The 15,053-nt window shown below is 34.9% G+C and overlaps 1 protein-coding gene across 1 annotated transcript in view; it reads right to left on the bottom strand.

The window, feature by feature from the left end:
- Positions 1 to 15,053, bottom strand: part of LOC103614862 (A disintegrin and metalloproteinase with thrombospondin motifs 20) — a 79,290-nt gene that overhangs the window by 14,868 nt on the left and 49,369 nt on the right. The window contains exons 18-28 of the mRNA XM_017733087.1: positions 14,934 to 15,053; positions 14,263 to 14,389; positions 13,359 to 13,569; positions 12,722 to 12,886; positions 11,838 to 12,002; positions 10,067 to 10,189; positions 9,074 to 9,181; positions 7,780 to 7,944; positions 7,278 to 7,568; positions 6,791 to 6,952; positions 5,138 to 5,314 (exon numbers count right to left, since the gene is read on the bottom strand). Of these exons, the coding sequence (XP_017588576.1) occupies positions 5,138 to 5,314; positions 6,791 to 6,952; positions 7,278 to 7,568; positions 7,780 to 7,944; positions 9,074 to 9,181; positions 10,067 to 10,189; positions 11,838 to 12,002; positions 12,722 to 12,886; positions 13,359 to 13,569; positions 14,263 to 14,389; positions 14,934 to 15,053 (1,814 nt within the window). The remainder of the gene's footprint in view (positions 1 to 5,137; positions 5,315 to 6,790; positions 6,953 to 7,277; positions 7,569 to 7,779; positions 7,945 to 9,073; positions 9,182 to 10,066; positions 10,190 to 11,837; positions 12,003 to 12,721; positions 12,887 to 13,358; positions 13,570 to 14,262; positions 14,390 to 14,933) is intronic.

The following is a 15,053-nucleotide window of genomic DNA, read 5'->3' on the forward strand; positions in this document are numbered from 1 at the left end:
AATCTAAGTGTTTAATCCTGCTGTCACTGAAGTGAAAGGGCCATAGATAGATGGCTGCTAGAACATAATCTGATCAATAGAGCAGCCTGTCTTAGGGGAGTAACCAGTCTCCCAAAATTACTGGTTTTCAAAGACAGGGCTAGGAACTCCTGCAATACAGAACTACAGAACATACTGTTTGTTTCCTAACCCATGCCAGGTAATAAAAATATTCATGTATTGAACCTCACAAATGTTTGGAAATGCTAATACTTTAATATATGTTTAATAACTTTTAAATCTGGGTCCCAAAACCACTTTGAACCAATACTTACAAGTTCTGACTGGGGTTTTCAAAGCTGCCACATACATACAGAGCAGCTCAGAATGATTTTCACAAGGATCTGACCACCTATAACCCTTCAGCTTTTCTGAAAGTTCTAATAAATACACCAGTATCTTAATATTCCTTTAATTCTCATTAAATGGCTATATGTATTTAGGCATGGTATTAAGCATCACCTGCTTCTTTTCCCCTTTCATTATATTCTGGTTGTTAGGGTTTTGTGCTTGGGTTGGGTTTTTTGTGTGTGTGATTTTATTATTATTATTATTATTTATTGCTTTTATTTTGACTATTTCCCACTCTTACTTGTCCTCTTTCTAAATGGAGGGTCTGAAAGTTCTGCAAACCTCTTTCTGCAAAAGTGTTTTAGGAATGTAAAAACCCATGTTATGTCTTTGAGATTAGGAGTTAAGCATTATGCTATGATCCTCATTCTTCTCTGTGTTTTATCTAAGTGTTTATCTGTGTTTTGACTAAGTGGGAGCAGGACTGGGCCATAAAATTACACCTCCAGCAAAAGATTCAGGAGATAGGATCTTTTAGCTTTACCATCAAAGACCATGGGCCAACTATCTGTGTCAGTCCAGTTGATCAATGGCATCAACTGCTGCTTTCATCAGTAACAATATTTTTTTTTTCTGTTCAATATAAGAGCTTTCCCCATGAAAACAATGTCACTAAAATATCATATGAAGTTAATTTCAACACAAAGGTTAAAGAAAACCCTCACTTTCAGCAAAAGTGGTTAGAACCTGTCCCACCCTTTATTTTTTAAGGACTTTAAACATTGACATTCCTTAATAAAGAGCACAATAAATATAAACACAAAGCCACACAACATGCATGAAAAAGAAGCGTTAAAATGCAACTGTATTTCACAGACACGAGTCACAGTCATTAAATTAAATTATTACGCATACATTATAACTTATTTATTATTTCAAGCTATACAGGCAACATAGCACCAAACAGGAAAAATTTCCTCTAAACTCGATGAACATTACACAAATATTTTGGTTTTGAAATTTGGAAACAAGTGTTTTCTTTCATTTTTATCAGAACGACCCTAAATGAAATTCACTATCCCAACTCTGTTTTATGACATTATTTGGGCAGTGACATCTGTTATCAGTTATCTCTGATAAGGCCCCCCTCCCATTTCCAAAGTTTAAAAAAATGAATAGCAGATGCTAACATCAAGATTTCAGGCAGTGGGATATTAATTTAGTGTGTTGTATTGGCAATGAGGTATTTTGAAGTTCAACATTAGGCCTCAGCAGAAGGAGAGGTAAAATCTGAAGGTGGTTTTGAAAACCATGTTCACTGATTCTGAATTCCCTTTTAATATAAAAGATTACTTTTAAAGATATAAATACTTTTTACACATTAGAAAAAGTGAATGAAGGCACTTATCATACACACCAAGAATATTTGCATTAAAATGAAAACAAATAAATATTTTACTTATGCAAGTTTGGCCTGCTTCTGTTCCTGGAGAGGTCAATGGGATGCCTGGCAATAACACCACTGGAAGGGAACTGGGACTGTTTTTTAAAAATAGATTCATATTCATTAAAAGTAATATCAGATTTCTTCCACTACTGCAAAGACAGAATTACATCTAAATTATTCTGGAGCAAGTAAGTAGAAAACTGAAGCACTGGAAAGACAGCCACTTTAAAGAATATTACATTATGTGTCTGAAGGGGAGTAAGTAACAGCAGTAACATATTTCTAAGACTTCAGGGCAACCTTGAAAATAATCCATTATTTTTATGCCTATTTCCTCTGAAAACACAAGTAATACTTATGAATTACATACAAATCCTAACAGTGAGGAAAAGAAAAAGAATTAAAATCTTTATTTTATAAACATTTCAGACAAACAAAATATAATTATCTTCTGTAAGGAGCTATGTATTCTTTCTAAAGAAACAAGAAAGGATGAGAACCAAACACATTTCAAGTTAAGACATATCTGGTTAAAATTTTCAGGATAAAATTTAGGTAGCTACCCACACTTATACAAGAATGAATGCCCAAATAAAATATAAAGTTTCCAAGGCAGCATCAACTGCTACCACCAACTGCCTAAGCAGAAACCTTCCTGCTTGGTGCCTGGAGGTTCAAGGGTTTTGCAGGCACTGAAAAAGTACAGGGGGCCAAAAATAAGGTCAAACTCCTAAATGTATCAAAATTCTTGTTGTCCAAAAATGTGAACAAACTTTCATCACTATGCAAAGCCTGAAGATACTGTCTTCCCACATATGAACAGCTTATTCTATTCCTCCAGTGTAATTCCTGCACAAGCTTCCTAAAATCTTCAGAAAAGTTATAAAAATTAAATTTACAAAACTTTAGAACTTGAAATTTACTTGTCTCACATCCATTTGGACAACCGCAGAAACCAGGATCAGAGGAGTACACAGCCTTTAAGCTTTGTGAGGGTCAGCTACAGTAGCCACTGACAGACACAATAAAGTGTAACAACCAACAGCTGCTAAACTGCAGAAAGCATCAACCAAAATTCTGGCTTCAAATCATGAACAGAGCCTTCCTTGCAAGGACCCTTTTGTGCATTTACAAGATACAATTTATTTTAATTATGTTGTGCAAAATTAATAACTGAAAGAAATGTACTTAGAAGGCATAGTTTTAAGAGTCTTCCGCTCTCAAATATATAGTGAATCGCTTGTGGAAGAAGTTAGAATCACAGAATCATTAAAGCTGGAAAAGACTTCTAAGACCATCTAGTCTCATAACTCAGTTTTTGCTTAGGTTCTAACACTAGAATCTCACTAGTAGACACAAAAGCTCGATGCATTGCTGTCCTGGCATAGAAATATTACTCAATAATTTTATGAAAAAAATAAATAGTTATTTGTCTGGTTCTTGTGATCTTCTGGAGGTAAGTGTTGATGTGACAGGCTCGAGGACTTCAGCAGCCAGACAGCATTCAGCCAGACAGTTCCCTATATTAGAGCATATTTTATGCCAGAAATGTGTAAGATAGGCAGGACATGATCTATTGCCAAACTAGCAAATTACTAGTCAACCATGGCTAAACAAAGCTGTTTGTGCTAGGCTACAACAGCACTCCTGTGACTAAAGCTTCTACTGCTCCTTCCTAATAGTCATCCTTACTGAATAAATTTTGCTCTGCTTAAACAGCAAAAAAACCCAACTAAGTCTCTGTGTTAGCAGCATCCACACTAGCTAAACTATTAAAATGTGACAGCATATTCAATATGTGAGCCTGCTTTTATTTCCTGAATCTGCTACGTTTGTTTTTGCAGCATGAGATAGTGCGATGAAATTAAATCTCTTATGGCTTAACCACAGAGCTTGCCATCATATATCAAAGAGGCCTCTCTCTCTGATAAATAGAATCCATTCTAAAAAATGGCTTTTTATGTCACTTGAGATATAAACCAACATGAAAATCTTTATAAAACTAAGCCATGTGAAACATTCACATGAACACTAGAATTTACAGGTAATCTATTAATGTAGGGCAAACCGCATTACTCAGGGAACATACAGGTTGTGAATAATTCTTGACCTAAAAGGGTAACAAACATGGAGTTCAAAGGCAACTGTGTGCTGAACCCTGCTTGTCTTCTCAGCACCTGATGTATAATAGGTAGCGAGTCACTGCCAATTATTTGGCTAATGGCTAAATAAGATAATCTGGTGTCTGCTAAACACAAAGTCAAATTCTGCTTTGCACAGTGGAAGAAAGAGATAACTGTGGTAAATCATTAATTCAAACTTACATTTTACAGTCTCTTTGCAATAAATTAGAATAGATTATATAAACATTATCAGTTGTTATAGTTGAAATTGGATAATATTTTTTAAATGCTGCCATATTAATTCAAAGAGACAAATTACATAATTTTATTAATAAAAAACCCCTAAACAACTGTTGTCCCAGACCATCTCCCAGGGATGTCAATAACAGGTTTTTTTGCTGATTTTGATGGAACCAGAACTGGATCCAACCTCCTTTGATTGCCTTTATTCTCCTTAGAATTTAGCATAATAATCAATATTGTTGTCAAATTCACAGCTTGGGAAATATAATGTGCTCTATACTGCAGAGCTTGCTATGATTACTTCAGTATGTTAATAATCTGCTAGTGGCAATTGTAAAGATTAATGCTGATTACAGTAGGCATTTTTACACATTAATAGACAGTGACATGTAGACAATAACATATTATAGTTACATACATAATTATACATAGATAACTTTAATTAGTCCCTGTTTTAAAACCACTAATATAAACTTTTATACACAAATGTACAGGTAATATGGAGTAAAATGTTTGATGACAGAGTATAATATACATGGGTGTGAGTTATTTTATACTTAAATATACTACAGGAAAAAAGTTATGCACTAAAAAGTTTGGGGTGTTTTTGCAAATATAAATATGTAGATAATACTACAGCATAACTTACAGCATAAACTTTAAATTTAAATACATATCAAATTGTAACCCTTCAAAATGGAACACCTATTAGGTACTGTTATCAGCTATGATGATCTCTGGTAATTTTCAAAATATTCCCTATGATGTTTTACAGAGCATGATACTGTTCCCTCTGAAAGACATGGCTGCTTCTCATTTAACGCTATGACTGTAGGAACAATTTCTTTATAAAACTACATAGACTATATTCTACATGCATTATTATTTCACTGTTATGAAATAAAATAATGATATGAAATCTTTTAAAAGACAAGGGGAAATAGAGTGACAGAAAGAACAAGAAAGCAAAAAATATTAGTGAATGCTATCGTACCGATTTCCACGGTCCCCGATGCCAAGAAACATCACCAGGGCAAGAGTGCACATTACATTGTGCCGTGTTAGGTGGCTTGTCTAGAATTTCACAGTTTTGATCACCCAACATTTGGCCAGTGGGAAGCTGACAAATCACCAGTCTTGTCTTTATTCCATCTCCACAAGTTTGAGTGCACTGAAACACAGAATTTTATACGCAATAATTTTAATAACAGAGTCATCACATACCATGAAACCAAAAGATATAGCAATAATCAGAACATCATACTATTTACTGTGTCTACTTCCATATTCCCTGGACACTAGTCAAGAATGAGGACTTAAAGTCTAATCTCATGTAATTCTCTCACCAAAACATTTACCAAACCACATTTTTATGGTTTATCAAGTGATTTTCTGCAGAAGGTCTCAGTTACAGACACTCTGTTAAGGACAAGTAATTGTGAGAATAAATGTGCATGTGTCTCTTTCTTTAGTAAGAGGAAAAGATGGAAATTTGTCTTAAAACTAGTTTTCCGTGCCAGACAGTGGGCAGAAAAACTCAGAAAACTCCGACTGGGAACATTTTTACACAGTCTAGTTTATACAGACTAAGTGAAAAATACTTACAGGATGTGTTTTCTGGGTTTCAGTTTGCCTGTAATTCTTCAATACCAGTTCTCATTCCTAATGAGCTCTTAAAACCAATCTACAATAGTTCAAAGCTTTTTACTGTATTCTCAAGGATTCTAAATTAGAAAAAAACTGCAGCCATCTGTATGAACTGTATTCCAAGTCTATGGCTATGGACAGAAAAAATATGACATTTAGACTGACCTTGAGAACTGAATCGCTAAATCTGGCCAAAACAAGGGTAAAAAAAGGTAAAATAAAAAAGTCACTCAACTCAACCAATTTTTCTTATTTTTTCAATTCCAGTCATTGATTTTCAAGAATAAGAAAAGTGGGCAAGAATCACAAGAGGTTAGATTAGAACAAATGCAAAAATAATCAGCTTTAATTCTTTCTGTAGTGTTTGAGCAAGAATATGTGGTCAAGATATGACATCACACAGCATGAAGAAACTGTTCTTTGTCCAATAAAATGTTTCACAAAATGTTCTAACCCAGGCACAACTTTTAGATGCATGATCCTATCTCCATACTTCTAATTTCTAACTACCACCCAGCAATTTCTAACTACCACTACTACTGCTTACAGCTACTATTGTTAGGACCTATGACATGACATGGAATAAAGTTTCTCTACAGCTTCTTATACCCATTTTTTTTTCTTAGACTAGCTATTACACTGCAGTTTTTCTGCATAGAATCCAGCTTTTTGTAATAGAATATAATTTGTTATGTCTCAAGATACATGTTGTACAACAAGCACATGATTTGCTGATGTTGTATATCCTCAGCCCCACACAATAATTACTTCTTTTGGATTTACATCACTCATATTTACACTACAGTTCTGGATTTGATCAAAGAATAAAGTTTAGCTAAACAGCTTGAAATTAATTCTTTTTAAATTTTTAAATTTTAAACTCTATTAAATAAGTAAAAACAAGGTGTTCAGTTCCACTCACAGTCATGTAATAATTAAGATCCTACTTCTAAACTTATACGGTAAACAATGTTCCCCTTTGTAAGTGAAATGCTCTTACTTCTCCCCAGTTCCCAAAGTTCCACCGTGGGCAGGGTCCAGAATCACAGTGTCTCGACTCTGAAGGTTTTGTTGCCTCATCACAATTACTGGCACTTCTTCCTTCCTCATCTTGACATACTACAACTCGGCGGTGAAATCCACCTGCACAAGTACTAGAGCACTACCAAAACAGGTAAACATATATTTTGCCATTGCATGATCAGAAAAATGTAAAATATGTTGGTAAAACAGGTTGGTTTTAAACCTTAACATTCAAAATTGAAATTTTCAAATAAAAATGACTACTATGTAGAAGTACTTTAAATTTGAAATCACAGAAAAATTACACTTAGAATTCAATATATTCTGAACAACAATAAGAACAACAATAATTTTTTAAATTAATGTGCTTCTCTTTTGATCAAATCTGTACTGCAATAATATTCCTAGAAATGTTAACACAGATGTAACAGAAAAAATTAATATATTCTAAAGAAATTTCTTACTGCTCCCCAGGGTCCAGTTCTCCACTGATATCCTCCCACAGAAGGACGGTTCCACTGGTTTAAATTGTCTTGTGGAGGGTGCACGGGGAGGTAACCTATTTCTGGAAAATGGCTTGGATGGTCATGTATTTTTGGAACATGATGATAAACCGGTGGACATGGTGGCATGTTACATTCTTGTTCCTTAGGAGGTCGGCCTTCAGGATCACAGTAATTCTCATTGATTTGCTGATGATAGTTGACACAGATGACTTGTCTTGTCACTATTCCACTATCACACGTAACTGTGCACTGACCAAAAGATTAACATAGTGTTTGTCACAGAACATTGATAACTAATAAACAAATACATTTATATTTACTTTTGACAAGAACAAACATATACTTTGTTCTTTCAAGGGATGCAATTTCAATCATGCTTGCACAAAATACATACTAAACAGAGATTTGGCCAATAATCTAAATACACACATTAAAAAAAAAAGTTACAGTTAATACTTACAGGGGACCAATTTCCAACTTTCCACTCTCCACATGGGCTAAAGCAGCTTGAAATTTCAGCTGGTCGTGGTAAATAAGCACACAAAGATTCATCTGCTATTTCTCCATGAGCATCTCTACAACTCACATAGCGAGCACGATCGCCCTTCCCACAGGATGCAGAGCACTGTCAGAGAACAATTCAAGGCCATCACACTTTAGGAGACTAAAACAAGATTATGCAAGCATCTAAAATACTAACATAGCTTAGTATCAGCTTGACTTTAGAATTAAATCAGATTTCCATTTCACACTAATAGAGCCATGCATTCAGAAAGGAAAGTGAAATACTGCTGAAAGATTTAGGCCTTAAGAACAACTGCTAGTGTGGAACTGAGTTGCATGGCCTTAATTCTCATGAAGAATTTCAGCATATATAAACAGACAGCACTTAAACTATAACATGGAATAATTATACAGTTTCAAGCAACAACAGAAACATCAGTAACTTCCAGAACATTTTAGTTATTGCACAGTGATGCAATATTTACATCAACTGTTAAAATAAAAACCAGTATTAACAATCCATTTGCCATTATGGTTTGTATTAGCAGACGCCACTGAGCCCCTTCTGATGCCTTTATAGCTGAGAAGTTCAAGGTGGATTTAATGAAGAACTGATGAGTAGCCTCAGTTTATGCACCCTTTACTGCTATTTAGTTAAAATGGTTGTACAAAAATATAACTGCATTATATGCTTTGTTAAATATCTCAAGGGATTAACAGACACACCTATATTTTATAGATAATTTTAAATTTTCACATTTCTATCAAGTAAAACTAATTTTCAACGTTATCAAAATAAAAAGCTTCCACTGAAGAAAATTTATGTAGGAACCATTTTAATAATGCTTATTTTACAAAAAAGTCAAAATAGACCTTGAAAGACTCTAACTGTTTAGTATTACTATTCACATCAAAGATTTAAATCATATTTTAAAATCAAAGATGATCTCCATACTCAGAAACTGATCAATTACATTTAAAAAACCACTTCCTAGCACACTGTCAATCATATGAGAACTATCTCACTCAGAACCCCAGCTCCTAGAATTCTGCTTTTTTCCTACTATTTTTTCTGGTTGGATTGGAAGCACAGTTTCCTGGGAGTGTCTATCTGCTCCTTAAGAAACAGTTTCTTTTCTTAAGAAAATATTAGAATTCCTTTTTAATCTATATATTAATGAGAGCTTTATGGAAAAATGGGTGAATGAGTGGAGGACAGCTCTGCAAGGTGTGACTGCTACATTACATACTGGAGTCCATGATCCATATCTCCATTGGGTCATCTTCCCCACATGAACTAGAGGAAGTGAAGTAGTCCATAATTTTGTATTTTCTGGACAAGAGGGCAATTCACATTCCTGTGGGGGTGAGGAAAAAAGAAGCTTTTGAAATATACATTTTGGAAGAGCCAAATGAAAAGCAAATGGTTAGATCCTACCATTACAATAAACCAGCATTAATTAACACGTAAATACCGTCTTTTACATTTTCCCTGGAATTATTCAAAGACCTTTCATTGAATTGTTTTGTTTTAAACTGAGTGTCAAAGAAAATTTACTTGATCTTAAAACTGCATTAGTAATAAGTAATAATATTGGCACTTTGAGAAAGAACAGTTTTGGCCAACTTGTTGGAGACAAGGAGCATAGACATTACAGTGTCCTGCTTCAGAGCCACAGGCAGCACACAAGGACCAAGCGAAGAAGGTGGCTGTGCTGTCCTGTCCTTTATACCTTCAGCTACTGAGAACATAAATTTGCCCAGTTTCAGTCAGTAGCCAAACAGGTATCACAATTAAAAATGTAAAGGATACTCAAACCCAGTGTTTTCACATCTAAGTGGAAATAAATTATATCAATTAACTGGCTTTTATATTTAGAAGCTTATAAAGAAGCCAGTTGGGTACTATTATTTATTAAGCAGGATGGCAAGCAGTGTCCTTATAATGTTCTACATGTTGGAGCTTCCCCCACTGCCAAATAATCACAGGCTTTTGGATTCCTTGAAATCATATACTCTAACTCTTCAACCACGTACCACTTTCAAACATCGAGTCTTGAAATTACCCTTCTTTTCCTTAATTCCCTGGGCAAAATTTGATGTTTGTGAAGAAAAGCATAGAGTTTCAGTATTTTTTTCTCATTTTAGAAGTGATTTCCTCCAAGTTCCCTCACAGAGTCAGTAGACAACAGTTGTATTTAGACAGTTTTAACAGGTAAGTAGAGAGGTACCTTTTAACTTACTTGACTGTCTCTAGGACGAGTGGCAGCATCGCACTCCCTGTCGTCGTTCAGAATAACACGGTACATCCCAGTGACGCATTTGACTGCACGCACCTGGTATCCGCGTCCGCATGTTACAGCACACTGTTGAAGGCAGGAATGTAATACACTTGAAATAGCGCTATTTATAATCAAATTTCATTTTTAATTACATTTTCTACTTTAAAACTCTTTCCAGAATGAATAGAAATGACTACTGAGATGGTGCTAACTTCCTCTGTGGCAGACCATCAGGTACTTTACCAGTGTCCACAGCACACGAATGAACATTACTTGTGCAGGATGCACGCTTTCTCTCTTTTCCCCTTTCTACCCCCTGCAGTGAGTAGGCTGGAGGTGGGCAGGAGACTGGGAAGGAACACTGCCAGAACAGCAGACCTGACCTGATCAAAGGGACAAATCCATGCTCTATAATGCCATGCTCAGCAATAAAAACTGGTGTAGAGAAAGTAGAGGAAATGGGAAGAGTAAGAGTAGCTTCAAATGAATCACTAGCTGCAGCTGTTAAATGTCTTTCCCTTCTCTATAGAGTTTGACTAGATTGCACTCAAAGAAGCCCCATAAAACATTAAATGGCTGAAAATATTATGACACAAATCCTATAAATGTTGTGGTTCAAGCACAAGTACTTGTAAAAACCTGGTTATGAATGGCTATGGTGGTACAGTGGAAAAACTGCAATGAAAAGCTCTGCTCTAGTGACACAGACTGGTAAATTGCTTGTACAAGCTATTTCAGAAGACTATTTTTTATTAATAAGAATTCTGTCATGTGACTGAATTAATTTTTTATTTACTTTTTGCATTTAGCTTGTAGGAATGGAAAGTCATCACCTTGTGATCAAAAGATTACATAAAAGGAATTCTACATTATGTTAGACAACAGTGCGTTTATCTCTAAGGTAAAAAATAGAAGAAATATCTAAATTAAATGTCTAAATTAAAAATATACTTCATTTCCAAAGGTATATTTATTCTGTATTTTAGTAACAGGTTGTATGTATTAAAACAAAGATCAGCTGCTCTTCAGTTATGATTTCCCACCAGCATCCAAGAAACACTGAATAATCTTCTGTTGGTTTGAGTAACCTGATCTTATAAAAGCCACATGAAACTGAGTACCTTATTTTTTAAAATTAATTCTCATCTATATGGTGGCAAAAGTTTCCTTCACAAATTAATTCACTTTTTTCTAGAGTTTTAAATCCACTCTGGTTTATATTAGATGAGCGTCACACAGGAACACGTTTTTCAACAGTACTTTCACATAAAGAGATAGCAGATCTTTTATCACTGAAGGTAAAAATGAAATGTAACAATAAAATACTAAGTCTTTTTCCCTGCTATAATTAGCATATACATTTCTATGATCGTAATTGATGCTACCACTTGAATATGCCCACTCACCTATAAATATTTGGTCTTTTACCTGTGTCATTCATCTGAACAGTTTGCTACCCTTATTTTCATTATTCTGGTGATGTAAAACACTCATGTGCAAAAGCATCTTTGATATTAAGGCTCAGGATCAATTACTATTTTAGGCATTTAACTTATATTTGGGTGTTCCTAAATTACAAGTTAGATAGCCAATAGGATCCTGGAAACAAACGTGAATCAATTCAAGTAAAACAACTGCTAAAGATTCAACTATAATGTTTTAAAAGTATTGTTTTGTGATTGCTCATAGCCTGAACCATAAAACAAGAAACCAGGAATCCTCATGTACTCACTGATCCCCAAGGCCCTACTTGCCAAGATGCACATTCATGAAGTTCACACGGTGTTACTGATTCTGGTCTGTCATTTGGGTTACAGAAATCATCTCTCAGTTGTTCATCATTAAGTTGGCACCAGACTTGACGATGCTTCATTCCTTTGCCACATGTCACAGGACACTGTAAAATTATTAGAACCATCAGTTTGCGGAGAACCTGATTAATGAATCTGCATTAATGGCTTCAATTTCTTTTAGTAACTTGTTGGATTTTAAAAATCACATAAATAACAAAAATATTCCATGAATGTAAGTAGTCAAAAAACCCTATTTTTTAATGAACTCTCCATTTCCTGTTGGCTTCAACTCAAATGCTAATACAAAGAAATCACTATCAAGATTCAAAAGCTACAAATTATAAAAACTATATAAAACTATATAAAACAGATCATTTATTTCCAATAGAGTAAAGAATACTTGTTTAAAATAAGAGTGCATATATCATAGCTTTCACTGGAAAAATGTTTAAACTGTCTGATTCTTTTATATCCACCTAATCTATAATAAAATTAATATAATTCTATTAAACAGAACTATACATTGGCTGTATAGTTCTCATTGCTTCATAAAAAAGGAAATACAAATACATTTACTTTACGTATCTTCACTACCTCATTTTAATGTAACAAAATTAAGGAAAAAATGAATTCTAGGAGTGTTTTACAGAAGTTCTCATGCCATTCATAGATCTGTGATGTGTATCAGACAAATCATAGGACTTCAGAACTTTTACAACCGTGTGGCCCAAAATAAAATAAAAACCCTAAACACTTAATGCAGCTTATTTTAATATCCATGACTAGGACCAAATGTACCTTAAGTTTTCCATGGTTTCATTACCTCGCTCCAGTCAGTAACCGACCAGCTTGGACATAAGAATTCATTGCAAGTCTGTGTAACACCTCTTGGAAGTTCCTGGCATTCTCTGTCAGGAAGATGACGACCCAAGTTGTTCATACAAAAAGCTTCTCTGGTTCTGACACCTCTTGCACAGCTCCTGGAACACTGTGGTGTACAGTTATGAAACAGGAAACAGAATACAATAAAACCAGGCCAAAATACATTATCAGTCTTAAAAGATGTTAATGATTGCGCCAGACCAAAGTGTCCTCCATTTAATCCACAGGCTGCTAATATGTTCATTTGAGATAAAATCAGCACTTTGTATAATAGTTCCAAGATAAAACTTAAATGAAGAATAAAACCAAAATTGTACAGAACTAAATTAATATACACCTTTAATTACCAGATCTTCGCTGCTGACTTCCAAAACCAACCTGCAAGCAAGCTACCATTTCTTACAAAAATATAAGGAAGTTGCTTAAATATAAAGGTTGGTATTAGCTGATCCTACAAATCTGTGTTTTTCAAACATCGCTTCCTTTTAGTTATTAAGCTAAAAAAAATATAGAGAAATAAAAATTTGGTATGCATGCCAGAACTATAATGGAACAATAAAGAAGTTTTAAATCTGTACCTGTGACCATTCTGTGTAGTGCCAACTTCTTAACATACAGTCACCATGGCAGGGCTCTCTGGCTGGTGGTTTCTGCTGATCAGCACAGTACTTATCATCCACTGGAGCACTGAGTCCTCTTGCAATGGAGTACTTCATGCAGTGGATCTCAATAGACCGATGTCCTGGGCCACACTTTGATGTACAGTCACTTTTCCCAACACTGTGCCACCTACAATGACACAATTTTCTGTTGTAGAAAGCTAACTATGTTTAAAAAAATATGACCATGGCAATTAAAGCACTCAGAGAACTCAGAGAATTATAACGTAAATGTAGATATGCATTTTAGGGAACAGATGAAACTGTAAACTCTATCTCATGACTGGAATTTTTAAAGCAATATAAAAGAATTTGACTCACAGGCTTAAAAGAACTTTTTAAATTTAAAGGATCTTTTGTCTTCATCTCCTAGGTGACTTTGAAAAATGTAAGCTATAATTCTAACTCTTCATCCTCTGAACACTTCAGTGTGGGCTATCTTGGAGTGCAAAAACACAACATCTGTTTCAAATTAGTTCCAGTTGTGGGTACAGTTCTGGTGGAAAATGTATTTCAAGCAGCAATACAAGTTTTTGTGCCAGAATATATAGAATAGATTCACAATTCTAGCAAGAGATTTTGTACTTTACAATAAAAATTAGAAAAGTACCCTAGTTCTATGTGGAGTCAGAGGTGTAAATATAATGTATAAAGCCATTACACCAACAGATTTGAGGAAAACAAGGAGAGATGGGAAGGATGAGGGAGGTAGAGAGGGATGGAGAGACAGAGGATAAAGCAGTCTGAATTACTTTGTTTCAATATCAATCAATAAAAACATATAAGACCACATATAACTCCATCAGTTAGGAACCTTTTTTACCTTAATTCACACTCTGTATTACACTCCTCAAAGACACTTGGTACAGCAGGTATGAATTCACATCTTTGATCAGACACTACCACATGATCACTTTCACGTACACATGTCACTCTTCTTCTTCGAATACCTTGAAAAAGCACCAGAAGAAGTAAATAAAGGGCTAAATTAAGAGTGCCTTATGGATTCCATTCATCATTTGGGAATTTAACTGAGATACCCCATTAACACAAATTGCTGTATACAGCAGATTCTGCACAAACATGCTGCTTTGTGTAGCTCACTACATTCCAGGTGGAGAACAACCTTTTCCCAATCACCTGTTCCACCTCCCAGCTGTCGTACAGTGGTCTCACAGGGTATCAACTTTAGTAGACATACAATACCACCTGAATAGGACATATCAGATTTGATTCAACCTTTTTTTTTAATAAACTGCTCCTGTGTTTCCAAATGTAGGTTTGAATATAGAATTGTACTGCATAAGTACTAAAAATAGCAAAAACAAAAATCAGAAGCTATACTGTCCTTAAAGGCCCTGTGCACTTAAAGTTTACTGAGGGTAACAAGTTTCTTCTTCACAAGTAAGGGTGAAAAGTAAGAGAACTTAAGACAACTCCCTTCCTAAATGCCATCAGATCTTTGGTTCTGGTGAAAAAAATACTTCACAGTACCTTGGCACATCCTGCTACAGTCTTGCCAGGGTCCATAAGGATCCCATGTAAACAGATCACTTCCATCTTCTATCGGGACATTGAATGAATAATTCACATCAGGGTTGTATAAATTCCCTA

This window comes from Corvus brachyrhynchos, unplaced genomic scaffold, assembly GCF_000691975.1.
Source record: "Corvus brachyrhynchos isolate BGI_N302 unplaced genomic scaffold, ASM69197v1 scaffold32, whole genome shotgun sequence".
NCBI lineage: Eukaryota > Metazoa > Chordata > Aves > Passeriformes > Corvidae > Corvus > Corvus brachyrhynchos.